General features: G+C 42.6%; 1 protein-coding gene across 1 annotated transcript in view; it reads left to right on the top strand.

Annotated features, from left to right (window-relative positions):
• Dock2 (dedicator of cytokinesis 2) overlaps positions 1-24,759 on the top strand; it is a 391,208-nt gene that overhangs the window by 33,885 nt on the left and 332,564 nt on the right. Inside the window, exons 3-8 of the mRNA XM_051180962.1 lie at positions 5,570-5,610; positions 6,692-6,747; positions 7,665-7,761; positions 13,089-13,237; positions 19,434-19,569; positions 21,630-21,784. Of these exons, the coding sequence (XP_051036919.1) occupies positions 5,570-5,610; positions 6,692-6,747; positions 7,665-7,761; positions 13,089-13,237; positions 19,434-19,569; positions 21,630-21,784 (634 nt within the window). The remainder of the gene's footprint in view (positions 1-5,569; positions 5,611-6,691; positions 6,748-7,664; positions 7,762-13,088; positions 13,238-19,433; positions 19,570-21,629; positions 21,785-24,759) is intronic.

A 24,759-nucleotide genomic window follows, 5' to 3' on the forward strand; every position in this document is an offset into this window, starting at 1 on the left:
TTCAAATTTGTGGTCTCTTATTTTTCTTAAAAGTGGTTATTGTATGCATATGTGCATATGTGTATATATATGCATATTCCTGACTATAACCTATATATTGTTATAATGTTAGTTGTATGTATGTTTTCAGAGCTGACCCTTTGCACTGAACAACCAGCTGATGTGTCCATCCCTGGGAAGACCAGCTCTCCCACTCCCAGCTTTCCTCAGTTTCCTGTAGTTCTTTGTGTATAGTTGAGGCCTCTGTGGCCTTTTCCTTGTCCAGTTTTGTATGTCTGTGGACATCATCCTTGTGCAGCTCAGGCTGTCGTGTTGGTGAGATTAAAAGGATATAGCTTCTGACATGACAAGGAGACCCAATCCCACAGCAAACTCCCTGATCCTCTTGCTCTTTATTGTTCTTAGATCCTACACACAGCTGAGATCATAAAGTATTTTCTTTTCTGGCATGTGTTGATCTGACTTGGCACATCATCCAAGTTATGATAGCTAACAGAGTCTCTTTTTCAAAGACTGAGTAGTATTTGGCTTGGATACCACAGTTTATATACCTCAGTTTCTTTGTTTATCCACTGGTAGGTGTTTCATTTGCTTTTTCCCTTGACTTTTATGAACAGAGCTTCTGACTATTGTGTACAGACATCTTTAAGAACTGATGATGTCATTTCCTATGGGTAGATGTCTAGAAGAGAGCTTATTGTTCATGTGGTTCTATTTTTAAATTCTTTATTAATCATCAGGCTGTTTTCCATAGTAGCTGTACCTGTCTATTTTCCTCCCAACAGTTTACTTGGTTTCTTTTCCTCCTGTACTCTAGTCAACATTTGTTACCTCTTGACTGAAATTATCCTTCTCAAGGGTCATGTTGTGGCCATTGTGTTGTTGTGGTTTTGATTTGCATTATTCTGATGACTAATAATGCTTGGCAATTTTTCATATTCCCATAGGACATTTTTGTATATTCTCTAGAGAAATGTCTTATGTTTTAAATGGATCATTTGCTTTTATACTATTCAGTCACATGAGTCTTTTATTAATTTGGGTATTTATCCATTATTAGGCAAATAGTTTGCAAATATTTTTTTTCCCAATCTCTAATTTGCCATCGAGTTTTGTTCATTATTTCTTTTACTTTGTGGGAAGTTTTTACTCTGAACCTCTGATCAAATAGCTTCTGTTTGATATTGATATTATTATGCATCTCAATATATAGGAAGCTAAAAGTATTCTCAGGCACTCATCACTCAGATAAATAGTAAAATTCTTGCTTCAGCTATTTCTTAAAAATACTTAGATGTTAGCTGGGCAGTGGTGGCACATACCTTTGATCCCAACACACAGGAGGCAGAGGCAGGCAGATCTTGAGTTTGAGGCCAACCTGATCTACAGAGAAGGATATCAAGGGCTACACAAAGAACTCTGTCTCAAAATGAAGCAGAACAAAACAGATTCTCAGACATGATTGAAACTCACAGCTCACTATTCCCATGGCCCCCTTTCCTTTTATCCACAAGCAGGCCACAGTTGTCTTAAAACTGGGATGTCATCTTCTTGTATATTGTGTGCCTTTACTAGATGAATTCCTTCCTAATCATGTGATTTATTTATTTGGAATTGTGTGTGTGTGTGTGTGTGTGTGTGTGTGTGTGTGTGTAGATGGATGGATATGTACATTTACATGCAGGTGCCTACAGAAGCCAGAGATCTCAGCTTCCCTGAAGCCAGAGTTATAGGCTGTTGTGAGTCCCCCAACATGAGTACTAGGAACTGAATCCAGGTCTTCTGCAAGAGCAGTAGGCATTATTATCTGTGGAGCTATTTTTCCAGCCCCTGTAATCATGTTTTTAAAATAGTTTTTGTGACAATACTCTGAGGGGAGATGCTATTTTTCTCAGATAAAAACATTGAAGCTTAATTGACATGACCAAGGATCATACTGCCTGGAAATGACAGACAGAGGGTTCTTTGTGTGTGTGTGTGTGGTGGTGGGGTTCTTGGATATTCAAAATCTTTTCCCTCTCTGTTTAGTATATTTTACGTTGCATTTATACTGAAGGAAGGGAGCTACTCTGAATAGCTGGCATTTCACAGTTGTCCTAAAGAATGTAAGAAAGGTCTCCTTTGCTCATCCTCCCTTGGAGTTCATGTCTTAGCCATTCGGGTTGCTGTAGACAATGCTATGACTTGCATGTTAGCAGCAGGGATGTAACTCTGTTGTAGAGTCAGGAACTCCAGGATCAAGGTGTTGGCAGATGCGGGACCTGGTGAGGGTTCCTCCTTTGCACAAGACTTTCTTCCTGTTTGTTAGTCTGGTGGTAGAGATTGAGGGAAGAGTCTCTCCTGTAAGATGGCAACTACCACCTAGACGAGATCCATTTGCAAGAGCTAAGCCTCTCTCTAAGGTCTTACCTCCTGGTACCCTTACACCAAGGCTTATGATTTTGACATAAGAATTGGAGGATACACAAGGAGTTGTTTCATAATGAGAGTTAATGAATCTTGGTATTATTATTGAATTTAAAACAGCACTCAGTTTTGACACATCCAACAACTGATGAGTGCTGTATTACAGAGACTCCTTTGGATCATGGTACCCTCTCTCTGGGGTTTTGCTTATAGTTATCCTCCTATAAAGTTATGGTGCACACATGGAGAGATCTGATGGTGGGCCTGATTAGGGAATTAACATCAAGGTTCAGAGTTGGTCAGCAGGGCAGGGAAAGCCTGAGGGCAGTTTTGATGATGTTGCTAAGGGTGTTGGGATCATATCCCTCTCTTGCTTAACAGTGATATTTTTATCTGAAAGAACACTGTAGATCTGTTTCTGAAAATAGGTAATCTAGTATATATACACAGTATGCACAGGGGACACAATTGGCATTGAATGAATGTGAATTTGGAGTCAGAATATGGATTTTGGGGGTGAGACCCAGGAACAAGCAAAGTTTTGAGAGTTGGGATGCCTATAAAGAGTGACTGAATCTCAAGGGTCCACAAAGACAAAGTTCTTTGTCTCCCCCCACCGATGGGTACCTGGAGATAGAGATGTGAATATCAGTTTTCTACTATTTTCATGCTTCAATGTGGAATGAAGTAGCTTTGATTATTGTGTTGCTCCAGGCCAGTGCAACCTGGATAGCCCTTTCCTCTGTTTCTATCAGTGTGGCTAAGGAATTTTTAGGGCTCTGGCTTTGGATTGACAGTCTTGGACTAAAGCTTTATCTTTATGATCCAAGTTCAGTGCATCAACTTGATGAAGTTTCAACGTCATCAATGAAACAGGAATGATAAAACTTAGCTTGTAAGATTTCTGTGACTGTGAGAAGAGAACCTATATAGTGCTTGTGATTAAAGTGATTATGAATGCCAGCTAGTAGGATTATTCCAAAAATACATTTATATTTAGTTGCCAAACAGGGTCCTTGTGCTGCAGTGAATACAGTAGGATTCAAAAATCAAATGCTTAAGTTTAAATTTCAAGCTGTGTGACCAGTAGTAACTTGGTTGTTCTCTGTGATTCTGCTTTCATTTACAAAACTGAAGTTGTAATAGTGCATACTCAATAGGATTGTCATGAAATTAATCTTTAATCTGGTAAGAAGGGCACTACCATTGAGCTACATCCTCAGCCCACTTTAAAGTTTAAAGAAGAAAACAAAATAAAATTAGTGCCTTTAGCAAATTAACTGGCATACAGCAAACACTTAGAGGGACTAAACTCTCTAGTTCACCATTAATTATTTTCTATTGTAGCTGGCAAATACTTAGAGGCAACTAAAAATAGAAGGCTGTACTTCATGAAATATAAGATCTTCTATCATCAGAAATCCTCAGTTGCAAAGTAGCTTAGAGATTTAGTTTGAGGATTCTGATAGTGAGATGATGAAATATGATATGTGAGGATTAGCTTTGTCAACCAGATACAACATAGAGTCACCTGGGAAGAATCTCATGGTGGAACTGCTACATTGGGTTGGCTTGTGAGCATGTCCTTGGGATTATTTTAATTGATGAAGGGAGACACAGTCCAGTAGGATTCTCTAGGCAGTGGGATCTGGAATTGCCTTGGAGTGGAGAAACGGAGCTGAGCATAAAGAGACAAGAGGCTCACATGTGTTCATTGCCTTCTGCCTTTGGGTGTGGTGGGTGTGATGTGACTAGTTGTTTGTACTTCCTACTGCTTTGGCTTTCCCACATGCTAGACTGATACCTAGAATTGTAAACCAAAATATCTCCACCCCAGTTTCTTTCCATCAAGGTGTTCTGTTTTGTTTTGCTTTAAATCACAACAACAGAAATGAAACTAGGACATTACATGACCACCAAACTCCTTCCCCTAAGACTGGAAGTAGCTGATTCTTTTATATCCAAACATGTGACTAGTTGAGTGACTGGAAAAATTGCTCAATTTCTGTGCGTCTCGGGTAGGCTGCTCAGCTGTATAATGGAATAATGAGGATTCCTGCCCCATATGGTTGTCAGGAAGATGAAAAGGCTTAATGCAGAATAGCTCCTGGAAGAATGATTTCATTCTAGACTCCAGATTCTTCTTCCACAACTTCCCCAATTTCCCTTCTGTTTTCTCTGTGTCCTTTCCCTTTTTCTCTCACTTAACATAGTACCCTAATGGATTGCTGTGACTTCAAACCTTTCTTTAGTGTTGACCTTCAAGCTGGTCATGACTGGGAGAATGACTTTGTGTTTCAGTCATTTTGGTGGGGGTGGTGGGGAGAAGCTTTGTGTGAATGTCTGTTGAGAATATGTTCTGGCTACAATCTGTCAGCCCGATAATGAGGGTCTGTTAATGAGGCACTTGGCAGGTGCTTTTTATTTACAAAGATGACAAATGCCACCATGTGGCTAAGCTCCAATCATTTCAAAGGCCAGTGGACTCATTACAGCATACTGAACTCGCTCTCTATTTGTTAGAGGACTCTAAGTCATTTGGATTTCTGTTAATTGAGCTACTTTTTTTTTTAATAGTCCTGCAAAGAGAAGATCCTTTAAAATCCCTGCCCCTCTACCTGTTCACCAATATATCTGTTTGGTAATGACTAACTTCAGAAAATCACACTTTAGGCACCACTTGTTGCTGTTAGAATGGTCTGTATTACTTTAAGATGTTTGCTCAGGTCCCTGAGCCTTTGCAGGACTAAGACAGGAGTTGTAATTATACATGTGATCATAATGAGGAAAGGAAGCCTGGACTGCGGGTTTGAGGCATCTGTCTGCATGATGAGTGCTGAGGCCTCTTTCCAAAGGCACTTGGGACCATGGGGCCCAAAGCACTGGTGACCTCACAAGGCACCTCAAAACGAGAAGAGGATTTGCATCAGTATGTGAATGAAGCCCTGTACCTGTAGTTGGTGCTTTGAGATGATGGCAACCAACACAACACAATGTATTCCATGCTGTGGGCTTCTCGGTTATGTCTCATACTGTACAGGTCTAAAGCAGATTGCAGCCATTTCTTTACTTGGTGAGAATATGCAGACAAAAGCAAAACAAGACAAGTAAACAAAAAGTACAGAGAAAATGAAAGACCTTTGCCTTTGTTTTCTCTTTGCAGACTGGTACAGAGGGTACCTTGTAAAGCACAAAATGTCACAGGTAAGGTTACTTTGTTTTCACCTGGGACCGTGAAGCATGTCTTCACTTGGCCCTGCTTCCTGTCCTGGGCAATTCTTTCCCTGTACTGCTCTTCAGCAAAATGAGTTCACTCCTCCCTTCCAGATCTGAACTCTTGGCTCCCACCCCCTGTGCCTCACTGCGCACACAGCCTATACTCCTTCCTCTCTCCCTCTTTTCTTTAAAGTGGTCTCTGGCACCCTCTTCTCCTTGCAGCCTTTGCTGACATGCCATTTGCTTATGCTTTCCCTTCTCTACGGTCCCCAGGAAATGGTGCACTTTATGGCTGAAGCTGGTCTCTGCTCTTCCCTTCAGCATCGTGTGACATTCACTTGTTTCCCCATGTGACTTGAAAGGACAGGCCTGGGTCCCCTTGCTGATGATGGAGTCACTCTGTCATGTCATCTCCATGACAGCAGGCACTTGCCTTGCTTGTTTCATTTTTCTCAATGGGTGTTCATTAAGGTGGCTATGTGTTCCCATCATGCACACTGCCAGAATCCTTGGAGGAATTTCCAAGCAACTGATAAAGCTCCCTTGCCATCTGGGCCATGGTTATGAAGTACTTTCTCTGATGTGTTGTTCAGGGTGGCACAATCCTGCCCTTCCTTCTCAAAGGACAGTGTGTTAAATGCAGGGAGGAGAGGTCTTACATCTTAGAGGCTCAAGTAAAGACAAGGACTTGCTTCTTCCCCCCACCCCAACCCCCACTTAAGGGATGTCACTTCCCTGGAAGTGGGCAGGAAGGGGAGACGCAGAGCCCATGTCTCCACAAGTGAGGGGTTCAGACTCCCATTCTATTCATTTCCCCTCAGAGAGGATGAGTGCCTACAATGGTACTGAAGTATCCTTTGGGATGGACTGTGGAGAACAGAAAGACCTATGCTTGTGGGTTTGACATCTACGCCTGCTCCATCTGACTCTTAGATTGTTCTTTTGAAGTTTGATGGTTTCAAAGTAGAGTAGCTTAGTGGATAAAAAACAAAATGAAACCTGGGTAGACAATGAGTCAGTTATTTTTCTGCGATGTGTCTTCCATCCTATTTAATTTTGTTTCCTACAGGGCATTTTCCCTACATCCTTTATCCATGTCAAGGAAGTGACAGTGGAGAAAAGAAGGTATGTGTAGGGACCTGGGTGAGAGATTCCGTTGGTTGAGTGACTCCTTGCAAGCCAGCATGAGAACCTGAGTTGTGTTCCTTCAGAACACATGGTAAAAAGAGCTGGGCATGGTGCTCCCTTGGGATAGCCTACTCATGTCCATTTTAGAAAAAGCCCTTTGCCTGTAAAACCCTGAACTTGCTCTGGAAAGAAGCCCAAAGCCATAGCATTTGCCTGCAATCCCAGTGCTAAGGATTGGGGTGACAGCCGGATCCCTGGGGCCCTCTGGCCACCTAGCCTAGCCTGCTTGTCAAGGTCCAGGCCAGTGGGAGACCCTGTCTCAAAACCAAAGCAAAGCCACAGAAAGCAAAGGGAGGAGGTTTCCCTGAGGTACAGTCCTTTGAGGTCCTCTGGCTTCTATATGAAGCACACATGTGGATGCTCCCCCTTCCTCCCCCCCCCCAGATACTTGTATTGTTTGCCAGACTGGCCTCTCCTGGGTCATGGATGCCTTTGTCTAGTTAGTTTTGGACATCTGAGCTGGCAGATGTGCAGGGCCCAGCTCACTCAGCTGTGTATTTGTGTCTTCTCTCTCTCTCTATGAGGAGCTAATCCAAATTGATTCTAGCAGGGATCTGATTCTAAGGAGGGATTAGTGAGTTTGGAGAATCCGACTTTTCACTAGTAGCTGCCTGTGGACCTGATTAAAGTAGACCTGACTTGAATAGTGAGCATAAGGGACCTCCTCCTTGAAGGAGGCCATTTAGAGAGAAATCTCATGTATTTACAGGATGCAGTCTGTGTGACTGTTGCAGGCAGTGGGGGCCTCCACAAGCCTCCTCTTCATAGCTGCAGCTTATTGAAAAGTTTCCAGCCCTTCGTCTCTTTCACACCTGGGTCTCAATCCCACCCCCTGTTCTCTCCCACCTAAATAGGAACATAGAGAACATCATTCCTGCAGAAATCCCTCTGGCACAGGAAGTGACGACAACGCTCTGGGAGTGGGGAGGCATCTGGAAGCAGCTCTATGTGGTGAGATCCAACCTGTTCCCAGGACTCAAGAGCCCCACAGTAGCTTCCACTCAGGGTTAAGTTTGACATTTAGCCTGGAGCTCTGGAGCAGAGAAGAGAGAGCACACACCATTATGTGTGAGGACAATGAGACCCAGAGAGGTTAAGTGCTTTCTTTGAAGCCACACAGCTAGCAGTGACAACTATCATCAATATGGTTGGGTAGGAGCCATGTGTTTTTAAACAGCTGCAAAAGCAGTTGAATTTGAGTTTGTGCATGAATTGTCTTGGTACTTGTTTATAAAGCAAATCCTCCAGACTTAGTAACCTGCCCCTTTAATATTCTCAGGAGATTGGCTTTGGTGTTCTGCTGCCATCCTGAAATATACTCTTGTCATATATTAATTAACTGATGGCTATTGTCTTAGATAGATCCATGAAGAAGAGGCTTTGACCCTGAAAGACAAAGACCACATTTTATGTGTTTTCTCTGTTTCAAAGCAAATTTAATTTAAAATCCTCCTTTGATGCATCAAAGCTCCCAATGAAAACAATTAGCTAACCAAATGATTAGGCGGAGAGCAGAAATGTCAGCCAAGGCTTAGTGCAAGTTTGTTACAGCTCAATGCACACCCATTGGCATGTGCATGCTGTCCAGGGTCTCACCTGCTATGGTAAATATTGACACCCTAACACATGGTGATTAGCACATTCAGTTCTGTAAGCTTTTGTCAGTAAAATTTGGGGTATGCGTTTTTCTGCTTTTCACCATTATACTGAAGCACCTGAGACAGGCTGACTTATAAAGAGGTGTTAATGATGGCAGATTTCCAGAGCAGTGCTGAGCATTAACATAGCAAGAGACAGGAAAGGTGTGTATGCGTGTGCTCATCTGATTGTTTTCCCTCATCTTTTCGATCACTGGGACAGCATCCTAATGGCCATATCTAATCTTAATCACTTTCCCAGTACCTCACCTCTAAAACTTACAATTGGGTTAAGTTTTGACCCTTAGTACCTGACAACTAGGATAAAAGTCTGGCACATGAAACCTTGTGAGGTGCTGTAAAGACCAGCTCTCAGCAGCTCAGAGAAGCTGGAATGGAGATGTGGATAGATGAACTTCTGGAGCAGATGCACAGACACACACGAGCCAAAACTTAATTCATTTTTCTCTCTGCGGGTCCTTCCTACTCTTGTTTTTTGCTTTTACCTCATTGTTTTCCCTTTTCTCCTTCTTCCCAGTGGTTTCCCTTTCTACATCTTTCCTGATCTTACCTGTTTGCTTCTTTTCTGATGTGTTCCCCTTTACATCTTTCCTTCTCCTATTTTCTTCTCTTTCTTATTTTCCTCTTATCCCTTTTATACCTCCTCATACAAAAATTTCTATGCAAGAAAAGACTACCTCACAACCGCAAGTAACATATTTTCCAAAAACAAATTACACAATTTTATGTAAGAGGAGATCACATTAAGATCATAAGTTACATGTTTTCCTTAGAAGTTCACAAGTAGTTAAGCATTTTTCTTCTCCCCAAAACAATGATTCTTTTCTAATTGATTAACAAAGTTTTAAGCAAGCTATGTATGTTTCAGCCAGTTCCTTTTGTACTCACAGGCAGCTGTTTGTAGTTTTAGTGTAACAGATTTCTATTTTCTACTCTAGAGAGAACTTAAAGGAGTGGCCAGCTAACCATCTGTTTTCCTTTACACAATAGGGTCATTTAATTTCCTTCTACATCTTTGCTTTTTCAAGGTACATACCTGGGCCTGTGATTAGTTCTGTAAGCTGCATGACCAAGGAACTCAGGCCTAACCTTGGGTTCGGGATGTAATTGTTCTCTTTAGTCATCAGTCTGTTTTCTTACACCCAGAGTTCATGGATCTATAATGCATGACACTTTCTTATTTTTATTTTTTTTGTCCTCTTCAAATCTCATATCTAACAAAGGGGAAGGTTACTTTTAGCCTATGTGTGTCTTTTTGTATCTCCTATTAAGGCAATGGGTAGAATGATCTAGAACATTTCCTAATCATCTTTACTACATCTCCTAACTATCAGGATCTTTTTGGCTAGCTCAAAAAGTTCAATTAAATCATAGATCTAACTAATATTACACCATTGCTCTCATAAAAATCACCTTTGTTCTTGCCCAGTGAAGAGTGGAGTTTCCTCAACTCTAATAGATACTTGGGATCCTTTCACGTAGTAGTCACACCATGTAAATACAGCAGGAACAATGCAGCAGCAAGCAGGAAAAGTACAACAGAAACAAGGGGCATTCTGCAGACAGTCCCCCCAGGCCTTAGCCTCTCCAGGGTTTAGCTTTGCTATTGGGTAAATTGAACTCCATAAGCTCCATTGCTGACTACAGCTCCCCTGACATGGTGACTGGCACTTGTGAGTCACCCAAATTGTATTTACACAAGCAGGGGAACAAACAGTATTCTTGTGGCTTCAGTGATTTCTTATTCATCTCCACTACTCTCTTTAAATCGCCTTTATACAGGCACTGTAGATACTGTAGAAATTTGAGTTTCCTCTAAGAAATGATTCTACAGCAAGTCAACCGTGCATTCTACCCTATAGTAGAACTAGTTAAGCATTAGTCATTTCATTATTGTGTCTATAACTTCTGCTGTATCTACACAGCATATATGGCTCACTTAATTCCTAAATTGGATGTCCTTTTAGTAGACATAGATAATTTATATGAAGACTGTCATAGCATGCTCTGTCATTCCAATATCACATTTTTGATTGTTCTAAGCCAAGTACATGCATGACAATTCAGCTAGTCACTAATTGCCTAGAGTTGGCCTTAGACTTCTTAACACAATCCTCACTTCAGATGTTAATCACAGGGTCTCCAGGCCATCTGCTTCCATTGCAGTTGGCTACAGACTGAAGGATCTTTACTGCCTCTTCCCACCTGGGTGACCTCCTTCTCACCGCAAGTTTCATTATGCATTAGAATTTTCCAGATATCAGGAAAGAACTATACTTGAGATGACAACTTTATTATAAAAGATATGAATCCAGGGTCAGCCTGATGGAAGAGACAGGTAGGGCAGTCACATCCTCTTGAATTAACCCACCTATCAGTACGTGAGTGCCCACCACCTGGGATGCTCCTCTAGCCTACTGCTCAAGAGTCTTAATTAAAGTTGTAATATTCAGACTCCGTAAATAATATCATCTGCTATTAGAGAGGTAAGGTAGCTCTGAGTGGGGCTGAAAGTTCTGTTCCCCCCACCATCAATTATGTGGCTGTTTTTTCTGGTCATAAGACCCCATCCTGAAGCTATCTAGGGGTCCACCAAAGTTACATTGTTAGCACAAAACCACCAATGGATGAAAGGAGCTCTTTCAAAAACCATAAAAGACATGCCTATTGCTTAGGGTATGTTTTTTAAGGGCTTTATGAGCACTGGCCCAGACCAGAGACAAAGACCAAATATATATGTTTTTCATTATATCACAACACTTTCCCTAAGGGAGAAGTGAAAGCATTTGGCTCAGTTAGAAGATTATTTTTCAAATAAATGTAGTAAAGCAAAATGAGCCAGGGATGGAACTTGGTGTTAGAATACTTGCCTGGGCAGGGGTTCCTGGACTGCATAAAATGGAGACTGTGAACTAAGCACCAGCATGCATCCATTGCTCTCTGCTCTCCAGTTATGCATGAGATGTGACCAGCCACTTGCTCCTTCTATCCTAACTTTCCCGCCATGATGGACAGTACTTTGCATTATGAACAGGAATAAATCCTGCCTCTCTTGAGCTGCTTTTTGTCAGGGGATTTTACCACAGCAACAGGATAAGCAACCAAAACAACAGTGGAAGAAAACAGAAATCAAGTGTTGTTATTAGATGCTTATTGCAGTACCTGTCAAAAAGCTGAGTCCCAAACTTTCTTTCACTGTTAAAAAAAAAAAAAAAATGAATTGAGCTGCAGAGATGGCTCCATGGATAAAAATGCTTGCTGTGAAGCAAGAGGACCAGAGTTTGAATCCTCACACCCTATGTAAAGTCAGTGTAATCCTCTGCAGTCCCAGCATGGCTAATGTGAGATGGGAGGCAGATTTAAGAGAACCCTTGGATGCTCCCAGACCTGCCACCCTGGCACACAGTAGAAGGAGAGGAGCAACAACAGAGGCTTCCCTCTGACCTCTATACAAGTGCAGTGGTGCATACCTGACTGCATTCATATACACGCACATCTGTAACATATATGAAAATACACATGATAATAAATGTGTAAGAAGAAACTATGACTTTCTTTTTCTGTTAAACAGGATCACATGATGGGTCAGGGTTACTTGACATTATATATTTGTCCACCCATCCTGCATCCCACAGAAGCCATGTCTTAGGGAATGCTCTCAACAAGAGCCCATTCTATTGGAGCAGTTTTGGCTCCCTGTCTTAAAGGACCTGACTTCTGGAGCTTTCATAGTAGCTGTTCATGATGACATTCATGTACAATGAGTCCGTTTGTGTTGGAAATTCCCCCACTCCCATCTTGACCAAATACCTGACAGAAATGACTTAAGGCTTCAGTCATTGAGTCTAGTTGTGTGATTTGGTGTGGCGTCCTAGCAGTAGGAACACATGGAGGAGATGAGCTGTTTCCATCATGATGAACAGGAAGCAAAAGGCAGGGGCGGGGTTAGAGACTTGATACAACCTCCAGTGACCCACCTTCCAAAGAAGAGCCTTCAGTGAGGACCAAACATTTAATATATGCCATTTCACATTCACATTGTAACACCTCTCTTGGATGCAAGCCAGAAAACTTTGTTTCTTTAGTTATTTGATATATTTACCAAAACGAATGGGAGTATTTGCAAAATGGACTGCCTTTTCAGTATCAGCTTTTGACTATTAGATTTTTCTTTTTTTAAATTTTATGTGTATGACTATTTTGCCTCTATGCATGTCTGGGTACTACATGCATGTCTATTGTAGCAGAGGCCCAAAGAGGGTGTCAGATCCCCTTGACCTAGAGATGCAGAGAGTTAGAGGCCACTGTGTGTGTGCGCTGGGAATCAAACCTAGGTCCTCTAAAGAGCAGCATGTGCTAGTAATGCATGGCGGAGCCAATGTATCCAGTTCTGGCTGTTAGATTTTTTTTAACTGAGAAGTGATTAAGATTTCTCCTGGTTTGGGAAAATTTCAGTGGCCCAAGGAGAAGGAATAGACTGGTACTGGGCATCATTTTGTCTCTTCAGCTGGGCAAGGCTAGAAAGGGGTCTGATTGCTACTTCTCCCACCCCCAACTATGGCCTGGCTTGCCAAATGCCTTTGGTGTGGGTAGGCATTCACCATTGCTTCCATCTCGTAGGCCAGCAAAAAGGAACGCTTCCTCCAAGTGCAGTCCATGATGTATGACCTGATGGAATGGCGGTCCCAGCTCCTTTCAGGGACCCTACCCAAGGATGAGCTGAAGGAGCTGAAGCAGAAAGTCACATCGAAGATCGACTATGGCAACAAGTACCTCTTGCATCTGCAAATCTACTTCCCTTTCCCAGCCTCTCCTTCTCCCTTTTCTCCCTTGGAGAAGCCTAGTTTCATTTTTAGACTTGGAGTTTGCCACTTTCTATTTGGGAGAAAGCTGTTACCTTAGCCCTGCGTGTGTGTGTCTGTGCTATTACACCCTGGGGCCCAAGGGCGTGCAGGCAGAGTGGAGGCTTGCTTATGCAGTCGCTATTACTGGGTACTGCACAGATTTAGGACGCTATTTAACCTACTTCCGAGGGGCCAGGGAGAGTAGCCAAGCTCATTCATTTTCAGCTTGATGCCACTTACCTCTGCACCGACTTAGCTCTCCTCTGACTCCCAGTGTGAGGTTTAGTGTCCCCTCCCCCACTTGGAGTTATCCAAGCCACAGGCCTCCAGCTAACTCACACAGTTACAAAAGTGTTTACCAAATGGAAATAGAAGCAAGAGTTGGTTGAAATTTGAATGCTATCGCCTTATGGGGAAAATGAAACAAATTGATGAGGCAAGGCAATAACATTAGTGTTAGAACTAACACTCAGATTGATGTTTATCAGGCTTTGTGCAGAGTTTCTTACAGACAGTGTTTCATTTAATTCTTTCAATAACTCTGTAGGACATGTAGTTTTATTGCCCCCATTTTATTTTCTCTATTTTAGAGGAACTGAGGCTCTTAAAGACATGAGGTTGGGGAAGGAGCGATGTCTCCAGAGTTAAGTGCATACATTGTAGCCCCGCCATGGGGGACATGTCTTTAATCCCAGCACTCAGAGGGTAGAGGCAGGTGAATCTCTGAGTTCAAGGCCAGCCTGGTCTACAGAGTGAATTCTAGGATAGCCAGGGCTACCCAGAGAAACCCCACTTCAAACAAACAAACAAACAGCACTCATTGTTTTTATATAGGATGCCAGTTTATTTTCCAGAACATACCTGGTGACTCAAAACTGCTTATAACCCAAGTTCTAGGGAATCTGACCCTCTCTTTTGGACTCTGAAAGTATCCGCACTCACTCATGTGCATATATATATAGGCACACACAGAGACAGAAAAAAATTAAACAACTCTTATTGTTTAAGGAGTGAAGTTAGTTGTTCTGAGTTGCATAGCTAGTAAATGGCACCCCCGGGGTGTAGACCCCCAGGGTATAGACATATACTACATTACAAAACTATAAAGCCCCTTTTAGTTTTTTTTTATGCCCCCGAACTCACTTATTCCAACATAGATATGTGAAACAATTATGATTAGCTTGATTTCCTACTATGTGTAGGTGCTACAGAAATAAAAATTCCTATTCATTAAGGGATACCATGGGCTGCAGTCCAGTTAAGAGTATGTGATGCATGAACAGCTGTGTACTGTCATGAGTTTGGTAACTTAGGAAGCAAGAATGTTGTTCACAGATTTGGTTTGAAGCTAGGGGAGGCTCCCTGGAAGAGAGGACCTTGGTTTTTGAAGGATCAACAGGCTTTAAGCTGACAAAAAGGGGGTATCAAGGTTCAGGAGAGATCACCACAATACAGAGACCCCAGAGAGGGGAGCTGAACCCTGGGCCTGAGAGGAAGTCTCTAGAGTATAGGAAGACATTACTTGGTAGTCAGGCTCTCCTACCTTTATAGTGTTTACCAGGATGAGGCTATAACGCAGAAAACCGAGGCCAGTGCCCACCTGCTTCTCATTCCAGAAACTCATCTCTCTGCTGGTCCTCTGATGGCAACTTGGAAGTGTGTCCAAACCTGTTTTTACAGCATATCATCCCACAGTGACAGGGTTGGCCAAGCAGCTGCTTCTGCCATGGGTGTGCTAGTGTCTTTGGTTGAGCACAGCTGAGCTCAACCAAATGCAGCTGAGCATTGTTGGTATTGAGGCTTTTCTGCTTTGCAGAATAACCTTCAGACATTATTTTCTCAGTGGGTCTCCTGAGAAGGTCTAGGGTTGGTAGAAATGACCATGATTTATAAACAGTCCTCCTCATGTCCCTTACTGCCCCTCTGGTTATGGTAGGTATTCCTGCAGCCCCTGAGCCACCAGACTAGCCCATTATTGCCCTGTCCTGTCCTTCCTCACACCAGAGCCCCTTAGAAACAGTGACTGAATCATCTCTGATTCTTTGCCCAGGTAACTGAATGAGTGAAGGGTGACAATGGGACAAGGAAGAGGAAGACAGCTTACCCTAAGCTAGGCTCCCCTCAGTAACAGCTCCTAGTCCAGTCTGGAGTCTCCAATTTCAGTCATTCCCTCCAGGGAAGTGAGAAGTGTCCCATCATGGAGACCAGGGGCCTAAGCGAAGGAGTTCTTTGCTTCTTGCTACCCTTGCCTGCTGCTTGAGCTGGAAATGAGAAAACTGGGCACTTTCCTATTGCTTTAATATCTTGGGCTCAAGGTTCCTATATAGGGTAGATAGCTTTCTTGCATGCAGGATGCCAACATCTGGATAGAACTTGAAGGCAGCAAAAAGAACACTAGAGCAGCTGGATCTGAGTCTTGGGAAGATGTTGAGTCCCTTCATCCCATTGCTCAGATATCAGACTTCTGTTGTATGAGGGCAGTGTCCTTGGGTACAGACTTCTGCAATAGTCTCCATGTAAAACAGAAGTGACAATAGGAAGTGAGTAGGCACTGGGCACTGATGGCAACATTCTGAGTACTCTCTATTTGCAAGAAATACCTTAATCATCTCCCCCATACTAGTTCAGCTCATTAGAAGGTGGATACTATCACCATCAACATTTCTCTGATGAGGACCCTGATATGGTACTTTGACTGCAGAGGCAGCAGAGCCAGGTAGTTTAGCTCCAGAGTCCAAGTGCTTAAGTCCTGTGTTATCTGCCTCTAAGGGACTGTATGGCTTAGTGGGGGGGGGGGCAGAGAAGCAAAGGAACACTTTGGGTAAGAAGACATATCGTCAAGAGTGGAGTGAACATAGACACGAGGGGTTAAGGAAACACAGTGGATGGCAACTGCCCTGACTAACAAGACTAGCAGAAGTTAACTGGGTGTTCTAATTTCCTCTCTGTCACTATGATAAATACTCTTAACTGAAAGCAACTCAAAAGTGGAAAGGATTTACATGGCTTACACTTCTAGGGTACAGTCCATAATTGTGAGAATTTAAGGCAGGCACTCAAACAAGAGCTTGAAGCAAACATCATAGAGGAATTGTGCTTTCTGGCTCACTCATTCACAGGCTGATGCTTAGTGTTCTTATACACACCTGTCTGGGGATGGTGCTCCCCACAGTGGACTGCACCCACCTGCATCAATTAGTAATCAAGACAGTTCCCCACACACATATGCATAGGCCAGTGGGTCCCAACCTTCCCAACGCTGAGACCCTTTAATACAGTTCCTCACGTTGCGGTGACCCCGAAACTGTAAACTTATTTTGATGCTATTTTATAACTATAATTTTGCTACTATGATGAATCATAATGTAAAATATCTAATATGCAACTCCTGTGGCGTCATGACCTACAGGTTGAAAACCATTGGCATAGGCCAACCTGCTCTAGGAAGTTCCTCAATTGGTGATTCTAGGCAGTCAAATTGACAAAACGAACTAGGGAGGGCCTAGGTGAAGTGTTTCAGTGGTTAATCTTGGCTGTCACTTGGTTGTGTTATTAAATGCTAGGGGATTAATGAAACACTAGTCCAGGTGTGTCTGTAAAGGTGTCACCAGGGATCTCAAGCACTCTGACATACCTTGTAATTCATGGCGAGACAGCATTATTGGAAGGTGCAAAGAGGAAGTAGGTCTCTTTGAGATATGTGTTTGGAAGCTACATCTTACCCTGGTCCCAGGCTGGACCCCCTTTTCTCTCCTTCATGGCCACCATGATGTGAATTGAAACTCTCCATCATCATGTCTTCACCATGATGGGCTGACAACTCTGAATTGGTGAGCCAAGGCAAGTCCTTCCTCTTTGAAAGCTGTCTCCTTAAAGCATTTGGTCACAACAACCAGAAGGTCTAACTAACACAAGTGGTTCTGAGAGACCTGGGGCGATAGTCAGGGAAATGAGTGGTGAATGCTGATGGGTGTTAAGAAGGGGCCTCAAGTGCCTAGTAGAGAGAACAGCTTGGATTTGTTCATAGAGTCATAGTGAGCTAGCAAAATCTAGTTCAGGTTTCTTTTTTTCTCTCCCTTTTAAAAATATTTATGTGGTGGGGGGCTTCCTGTCATACTTCTCCTCATATCTGTAGCATCACTTTCTTGAACAGTAGAGAACATTGGAGCTCCCTCTTGAGGAAACCACATCAAAACACCCCATTCCCCCAAATGAATAGATGCTGATTCAGCATAGTGCTATCCACTTGAAAGACAGCCTCTGCTGCTCCCAGGTTCCAAGAGAGGATGACAGTGATCATGCTCTTCCATATCCAAGCAAGGAGGAATCCTCAAATGACTTCTCAAAGTCCCAAGACAGCTGGACCTGCGAGGATGTTTTATTCATCCATTTCAGAACTGAATCCACTTTGATCAATTCTGAGGGGAAGAGCTAGAGAGACCTCAAGGCTAAATTATGTATCAGCTCTGATCCATCATTTTCTGAGGTCACAAAAGCCTTTGCTCAGCATTAGCTGAATGCATTTATCCCCCTTGGCATCACTGTCTGGGCAGCATGGCCATGCAATGTTATGAGTCATATCTAGCTGGGAGTTAATTTCCTAATGAATGTCCAAATGGGTGATCCTTGGCTCCCTTCTGTTTGTATTCGGATGAGATGCAAGGTGTACCTCTAATTCTGGTTCTTAAATAAGAGTGAAAATGTAATCTCCTTAATTTGCCCTTGATTGGTGATTTGTAATGGGGCCCAGCAAGATGACTGTTGGCCTTCTCTGAATCTTCAGCTCTTCTGACCTTTCTTCTAAGAGGTATGACTGACACTCTCTAGCAATAAGTGCAAGGGAAGTTTCATGTTACAACCTGCCAGCCCACCCTCCCTCCCTGTCTGTACAATGCTCCTAAGAGCAGAACAGTTTACAGGAGAGGTTCTGAGTGCAGGCAGAGTGCTGTGATAGCTTGTATTAATCCTGTGATTTTGAGAAAATTAACTACTTCCCTCTTCTTAGTCTCTTTTAAATCTGTAAAATGGGACTACTAATAGAACCTGCCTTTTGGGGATGTTGTTGTTGGTGGTGGTGAGTGTAGCACCAGCTGAAGATAGTTAATGGTTGTCAGTTTCCTGTCAGTGCTGTTGGTATCTCTGATGACAGGCAGAATGACAGATGCTGTTGACACAGACCAATAACAAAGAAGTAAAAGTTTGTGGCCTGGAAGCCAAGTGCCTGAAGAGCAAGCAGTGGGTAGCATTCAATATCTCAGATTGCTTTATTCCAACAACCATTTTCACCTAATTGTTGAATAATATATGAATGTGTGTGTGTGTGTGTGTGTGTGTGTGTGGTGTAGTGAAACATTAAACAAACCAAGACACTGCACATGCCTCCTTTGACTACTCTATGTTTCTCAGCCACAGACCCTCTGCTTTTATCATCAGTAACCCATTCTGTGTTTTGGTCCTTTTTTCTGCATCTAGATCTTTGTTCACAGCTATTCTTATACATTCACCCAGGAAACACATCTGGCTAGGTTTGTCATTGTTCTCTTTTCTGTGGTTTGATTTATTTAACCTAAAATACACCAGTTTTTTATATCTTATTTTGTTCATGGAGATATTTTACTAAACATGCCAAAACTACATACTGTGTGTGCATGTTTTCATGTATGCTGGTGCACATGTGTGTGCAGATGGAGACAGAGGCAAGAGAACAACCTGTAGTATTAGTCTTCAGGCCCCATCATTTATTTGTTTTACATGAGGTCTCTCACTGGCCTACAACTCACCAAGTTAACTAGGCCAGCCAGCCAGTGAGCTCTAGGTATCTGTCTGTTTCTCTAGCACTGGGATTAAAAATATCTGCCACCATACCTGCTTTTGTTCTGTGGGTTCAGAGAATCCAACTCAGGTCCTTCTGCTTAGAAGTCAAGCATTTTCCTGACCAAGCCATCTCACCATCTCCCAAACAATACATTTTCAAGCTCCACTACCTAGTTTTCCATTATTGATCAGTTTACTTAGCCATTTCCCTTTTACTAGATGTTTTAAGCTTTTAATCAGCCCTTTGCTGCAGAAGACAACATACAGGCCTTGACAGCGGGCATCACCTCCAGTTCTTGCCTTACAGAATCCTTGAGCTAGATCTGATTGTCAGAGATGAAGATGGAAACATACTGGACCCTGATAACACCAGCATCATCAGCTTGTTCCATGCTCATGAGGAGGCCACTGAAAAAATTACAGAGCGCATCAAAGAAGAAATGGTGAGCTTTGTTCTGTAGGCTTTGGCCAAGCAAAGCTGGCAGTTAGCACATCATAAACTTAAAATAATAGGCTAGTGGACTGGACTGTGTTATTCAAAGTACCATCTGTCCTGCAACCTGAGGTGATCAGTAACAATGCAGATTTTATTAAGTTTTTGTGCTTAGATCTGTAAATCATTAAGCATGCATCCCACAAGTAGTTAAATAGCAGGCATGTTTCCCAATATCAGAGCTTTTAGGTTCTACAGTAAAGAAGAGAAGAAAGGTAGCAAAGATGTAAACTAATTAATTAGAAGTTAATCCACAGCTGGTGATAAAAGGCAATGAGATAGGCACTGTGAATCAGGGGCTACTATAAGAAGTTTGGGCAGGAAAGGTCTCTAGGAGGAGTGAAAGAATTATGTGGAAGCCACCAGTACCTAGGGGATCTGGTGGCCGGGGCTTCAGGTACAGGAAACAGCAAATGCGAAGGCACTGAGGTAAGCCGGAGTTCTGAAGTTCAGTGTGGGCAGAGCATGGTGAGATGTGGGGAATGGACTGATCTGACATAGGCAGCAGAGTCTGGCTCCAGAGTAATGTGGGGGATTGTGGGAAAGAGATCAGATGTCAGTCTAAGTAGGATGGCAAGCCAGCAAAAGACTGCAAGGAAGATTAAGTCGGATTTATATTTAAACATGGTCACTCTAGCCGCTGTATATTTTTATCTTAATTAAAACTTTACTTTTTAAGAAACCTGCAAATAAAAATACCATGCACCAAAATCAATTATTCATGGATAAGTGCATAAAAAATAGATTGTATAGTGAAAATGAAGAATCTAATGTGGAGCTCCATGGCATAAGAATGGTGATTCTGACTGTATAGTTCGTTAAGATGTATAGACTTTGGCTCTAGTTAATTGCCGTGAGTTAATGGAAAGCAACTACATTTTTGGATTTATAGTGGCACTGCTTTCATGCAGTAAAATTACTATTTTCACACAGTAAAAATCACTCTCTAAGCTTCACTTAGGTAGATGTTAGTAATACATGGTGATGGATATCCCACTCAACAATTAGCATACAGACAATCCTACCCCCTTCCTTACAAACTTCCTCATCCTTAAGTCCAGCAACCCCTAATTTGTATTCTTTTTCTAGTTCTCATTCTTCTAGAGCTTCTAAATAGTATATCCAGTGTTATTTTTCTTGGGCATTTTTGACTTAGCATATTGTTTTGGGAATTCATTTTAGTATGCATACTAATGAGCATTTGTGTTCTTTTCAGTGCTGAGCCAGTATATTGCTGACCTAATGTTGATGTGTTTATCAGTGGCCATTCTGGTGCTCTACATCACTGATTGTAGGGTGTTTGGGTAGTTGCCAATGTGTGACTGGCATAACGCTGCTGAGAGCAATGTCCTCGTTAGGGTTTCTATTGCTGTGATAAAATACCATGACCAAAAGCAACTTGAAGAAAGGGTTTGTTTCTCATAGGACACATTCCATCACTAAGGGGAGTCAGTGCTGGAACTCATGGCAGGAACAGAAGTAGAACTGGCTTGCTCCTCATCACTTGCTCAGCCTGCTTTCTTATACAACTCAGGACTACCTGCCCAGGGATGCCACTGCCCACAGTAGGCTATGCCCTCTTCTTTCAGTTAGAAATCAAGAAAATTTTTGACAGACTTGCCTATGGACTAATCATATGGAGGGATTTTTCTCAATTTAGAGTCTTTCTTTCCAATTGACTTTAGCTTGTGTCAAGTTGACATGAAATTAACCAAAAACACAAGCACTTCAAATGGAGGAGATTTTCTTTATAGCTTCTGCTTTATATGCCACTAATTCATGGGGAATTATGGGTCAGTGGTGACATGTCCCAGAATAGGAAGACCAAAGCAGGCAGGGTCAAAGTGACAGCCCTCAGACTGCAGACACTTAAAGGTGGTTGAGCTGGCTGGCTGCTCCCTATTCAGGCTTACAGTCAAGGGACTCCTTGTACTGTAGACAGCGTTTCTGTTGTTCTAAGTGGCATTGGGATAACTTGTTATATCTTGTGTTCTTCTCTCTATGATTCAGTCAAAAGACCAGCCAGATTATGGGATGTACTCTCGGATCTCCTCATCTCCCACCCACAGCCTCTATGTCTTCGTGAGAAACTTTGTGTGCAGAATTGGGGAGGATGCTGAGCTCTTCATGTCTCTCTATGACCCCAACAAGCAAATAGTCATAAGGTCAGTGTGTTCAGTGTGTCCTGGCTTCTCTGCCCATGGGAAGTTGGACTTGGCAGTGCACAGAGGATCTTTTCCTCCCACCATTCTTTCCTACTAGAAAAGAAACAGAGCCTCAACACACATGTGGGAAGAGCTCCAATGGAGGATGTGGGAGTCAGGTGGAAGAGCTATTTGCCCCTAGAGTTGTTTTCTCAGTGGGTTTATGGTGATGATAATGCGTTTTGGTTGCAAAAAATTACAAGATTCAGACAAATAGCAATGGGTAGGATAAAATGGGAGCCAAGACATGATTGATGGAAAAAAATCTCAATCCTCCATAAAAAAAATATCACATTCTTATTCTACTGTTTGATTTTCCTTAACCCTAATGAGGCTGCTAAACAGTTTTACCACTGAGTCTGCTGTTTGCAAACTGTGCGCATTGACCTCTCTGGGCCATTACTTTCAGACTTTAATGAGAAAAAGCACAGGCGAATATGGGTACAGCATACCAATGGGCTATCATCAGGGCTCCTTGCCATTGACTGCTCTTGGGAATGGAGGAAGCGAGGGAACTTCTGGGTGCCTCAGTTAAAGGAGGGGAAATGCCTTTGAGGAATCTTGAAGAAGATTGCCTCCTCCCCCTTGCTCCAGCCCCTCTCCTGTGCTTGTGGCTCAGTCAGTCCTTGTTCTCAGATGGTCCTTATTTGTCTCCATGCAGTGGGGGTTTTGGAGCAATAGTCCCTGTTTGATGCATTGAAATGGAGCTGGATTTCCATGCTTACAGGGAAAATGACATTTTCCTAGTTCAATGTTAGAAGTTCCGGGCAGTGCCTAGTGGAGAGTGGTGCTTTAGTTAACAGTGGTTCTCCCAGATATGGTGAAACATGGCAGGGCTCAGCTCAGATGACTGCACCAAGATCTGTATTCAAATCTCACTTGATCCTAGAGTGAAATTTGGGTGAGGTGAAACTGGACAAGGTCAGAAAACATACCTGAAGTCACACATGTTTATAAATGACAGAGCTGAAGCTTAGACCTATGCCCACCTGACTTCAAAGACAAGTAATACTCCATTTAATTTTGCCAGCCAGGCATGAGGTATATCATATCTTTTATGGTTGCTACCAGAGTTTCAGTACCATTCTTGTGGAAAGCTAGACTTTATCATAAACTAAGTCCCTATCATTCACCTATCATTCACCGCTCTTAGTGGATATGATAATAGAACTAGATACTTGCTTGTACCTGCTAGATACTAGAAAGATCCTAGTTCCTGCTCCTTTAGGGCCCTTAACCTGTGTGTCATAGACTCCTTGCTATTTCCTAAAAATTGCACTGGAGGCACCTTTGAAAAGGGGTATTGATGACACTCTTAGGACCCCTGTATCCCTTAGATACTTGACAACTTGGGTCTGCATTGGTGAGGGTGCCTGGCCCCCTGGCCCATTCAATGATGGATAGCCTCAGCCAGCTTTGTAGAGGGAGGCAATAGATCATTGAGATGGCCACTTCACTCCCTGGTGTACCACCCTGGATAAGACGCTCAGTGGGACATGTCTGAGTGATGCCTTTGAGAGTGCCAGGGACAAAGGGCAGCCCTTTAGGAAGAGCAGGAAGGAGGTGGGCAAAAGCACCAAGATCATGAAAATGCAAAACAGGAGGAAACAAAGCACAGAAGAGAGGCCTGAAACACCCTCTGTGTTAGTCTGACTTGGCTTAGATGCTCTTTTTCTCAAAGTGAAATCTCCACTCCTGACCACTCTAGCCATTGTTAACCTACTGTCCCAGCCAGAAGTCAAAGCATCCTTTGTGGGGCCTCAGAAATAGACTGGAGCCAACTTGCCTAGTACTAATCTTTCCACTTCAGGACCATTTGTGGCCAGGTTCCCAGTATCCCCCAAAAGATCTGGTTGGAAATTGAAAATACAGTTCTGTAGAACAAAGCCACAGCAGCATGGACATGAGGCCAGGACTGAGCTTATGTCCCCAAGAGTTTAAGAGGATGGGACAGTCCTTCCTCCTCCTTACCTGTGTTGATGACTAAGCCTTCAGATTCTATCATCAGCTCTTCTTGAGCAAGAATGGATGGGAGCAGTTCAGCCCTCTAAATTGCTTTTCTTATTTATGATTACATTTCTCTCTGAAGGAAATTGCTGGTGCCTGCTGTTTAGATGTAGCAAGCTGGTCAGAAAGGAGATTGCTACATGTGATGAAAGGTACTGGTCAGAACCCAGGTACTTCAATAAGAACAATCCATAAATAACGAAAGGGAACCATTAAAATTTTTTTGATGGAGCTTTCTTGGATAGTTTGCTATCAATCCCACTGAAAATTTTAGCTCTTACAAAAAATGAAGAATATGAAATTGTACACTTAAATTGATTGTGTTTTGACTACTGTTTGATTGAAGGCTGGACCCCATGTGCTCTAGGTTCCATGTCCTTCTTTAGTTTTATTCTAGATACACTGGTCAACATTGTAAGTCTAGTTGGGTGGAGCAGGCTTGTCATCTCAGCTATCCTGGAGACTGAGGCAAGAAGATCGTGAGTTCAAGGCCATTCTGGGAAACTTAAGAAGACCTGTCTCAAAATGAACAACAATAGCACCAACAGGACTGAGGGTGTAACTCTGTAGTACTTACCGAGCATGTACAAGTCCTTGGCTTCAATACACATTGTTTTTAGAAAAAGCAAAAAACAACAGAAATAACCTGATAAATAAAACTTCAAACAAAAAAGCAAATACCATACTGAGTGGAGGGAATGTGATGGGTGGGGGGAGAGTTTTCTTTCATGTGGATGAATTCTTTTATGCTGCCTGCTGTAATGAATTTGATTATATTGTTATTTTAATTTTCTTAATTCAAATTAGTGGGCATTTATTTGGCACCAATTTATTTGGCACTTCTGGATGGTAGAGAACATCTAATGACTCAACTCAGCAAAGTGTGTACTATGCTTCTAAGTAACATTAGAGCTGAACCTCTCAGTCTT

This window comes from Phodopus roborovskii, unplaced genomic scaffold (assembly GCF_943737965.1).
Source record: "Phodopus roborovskii unplaced genomic scaffold, PHOROB, whole genome shotgun sequence".
NCBI classification, from domain to species: domain Eukaryota; kingdom Metazoa; phylum Chordata; class Mammalia; order Rodentia; family Cricetidae; genus Phodopus; species Phodopus roborovskii.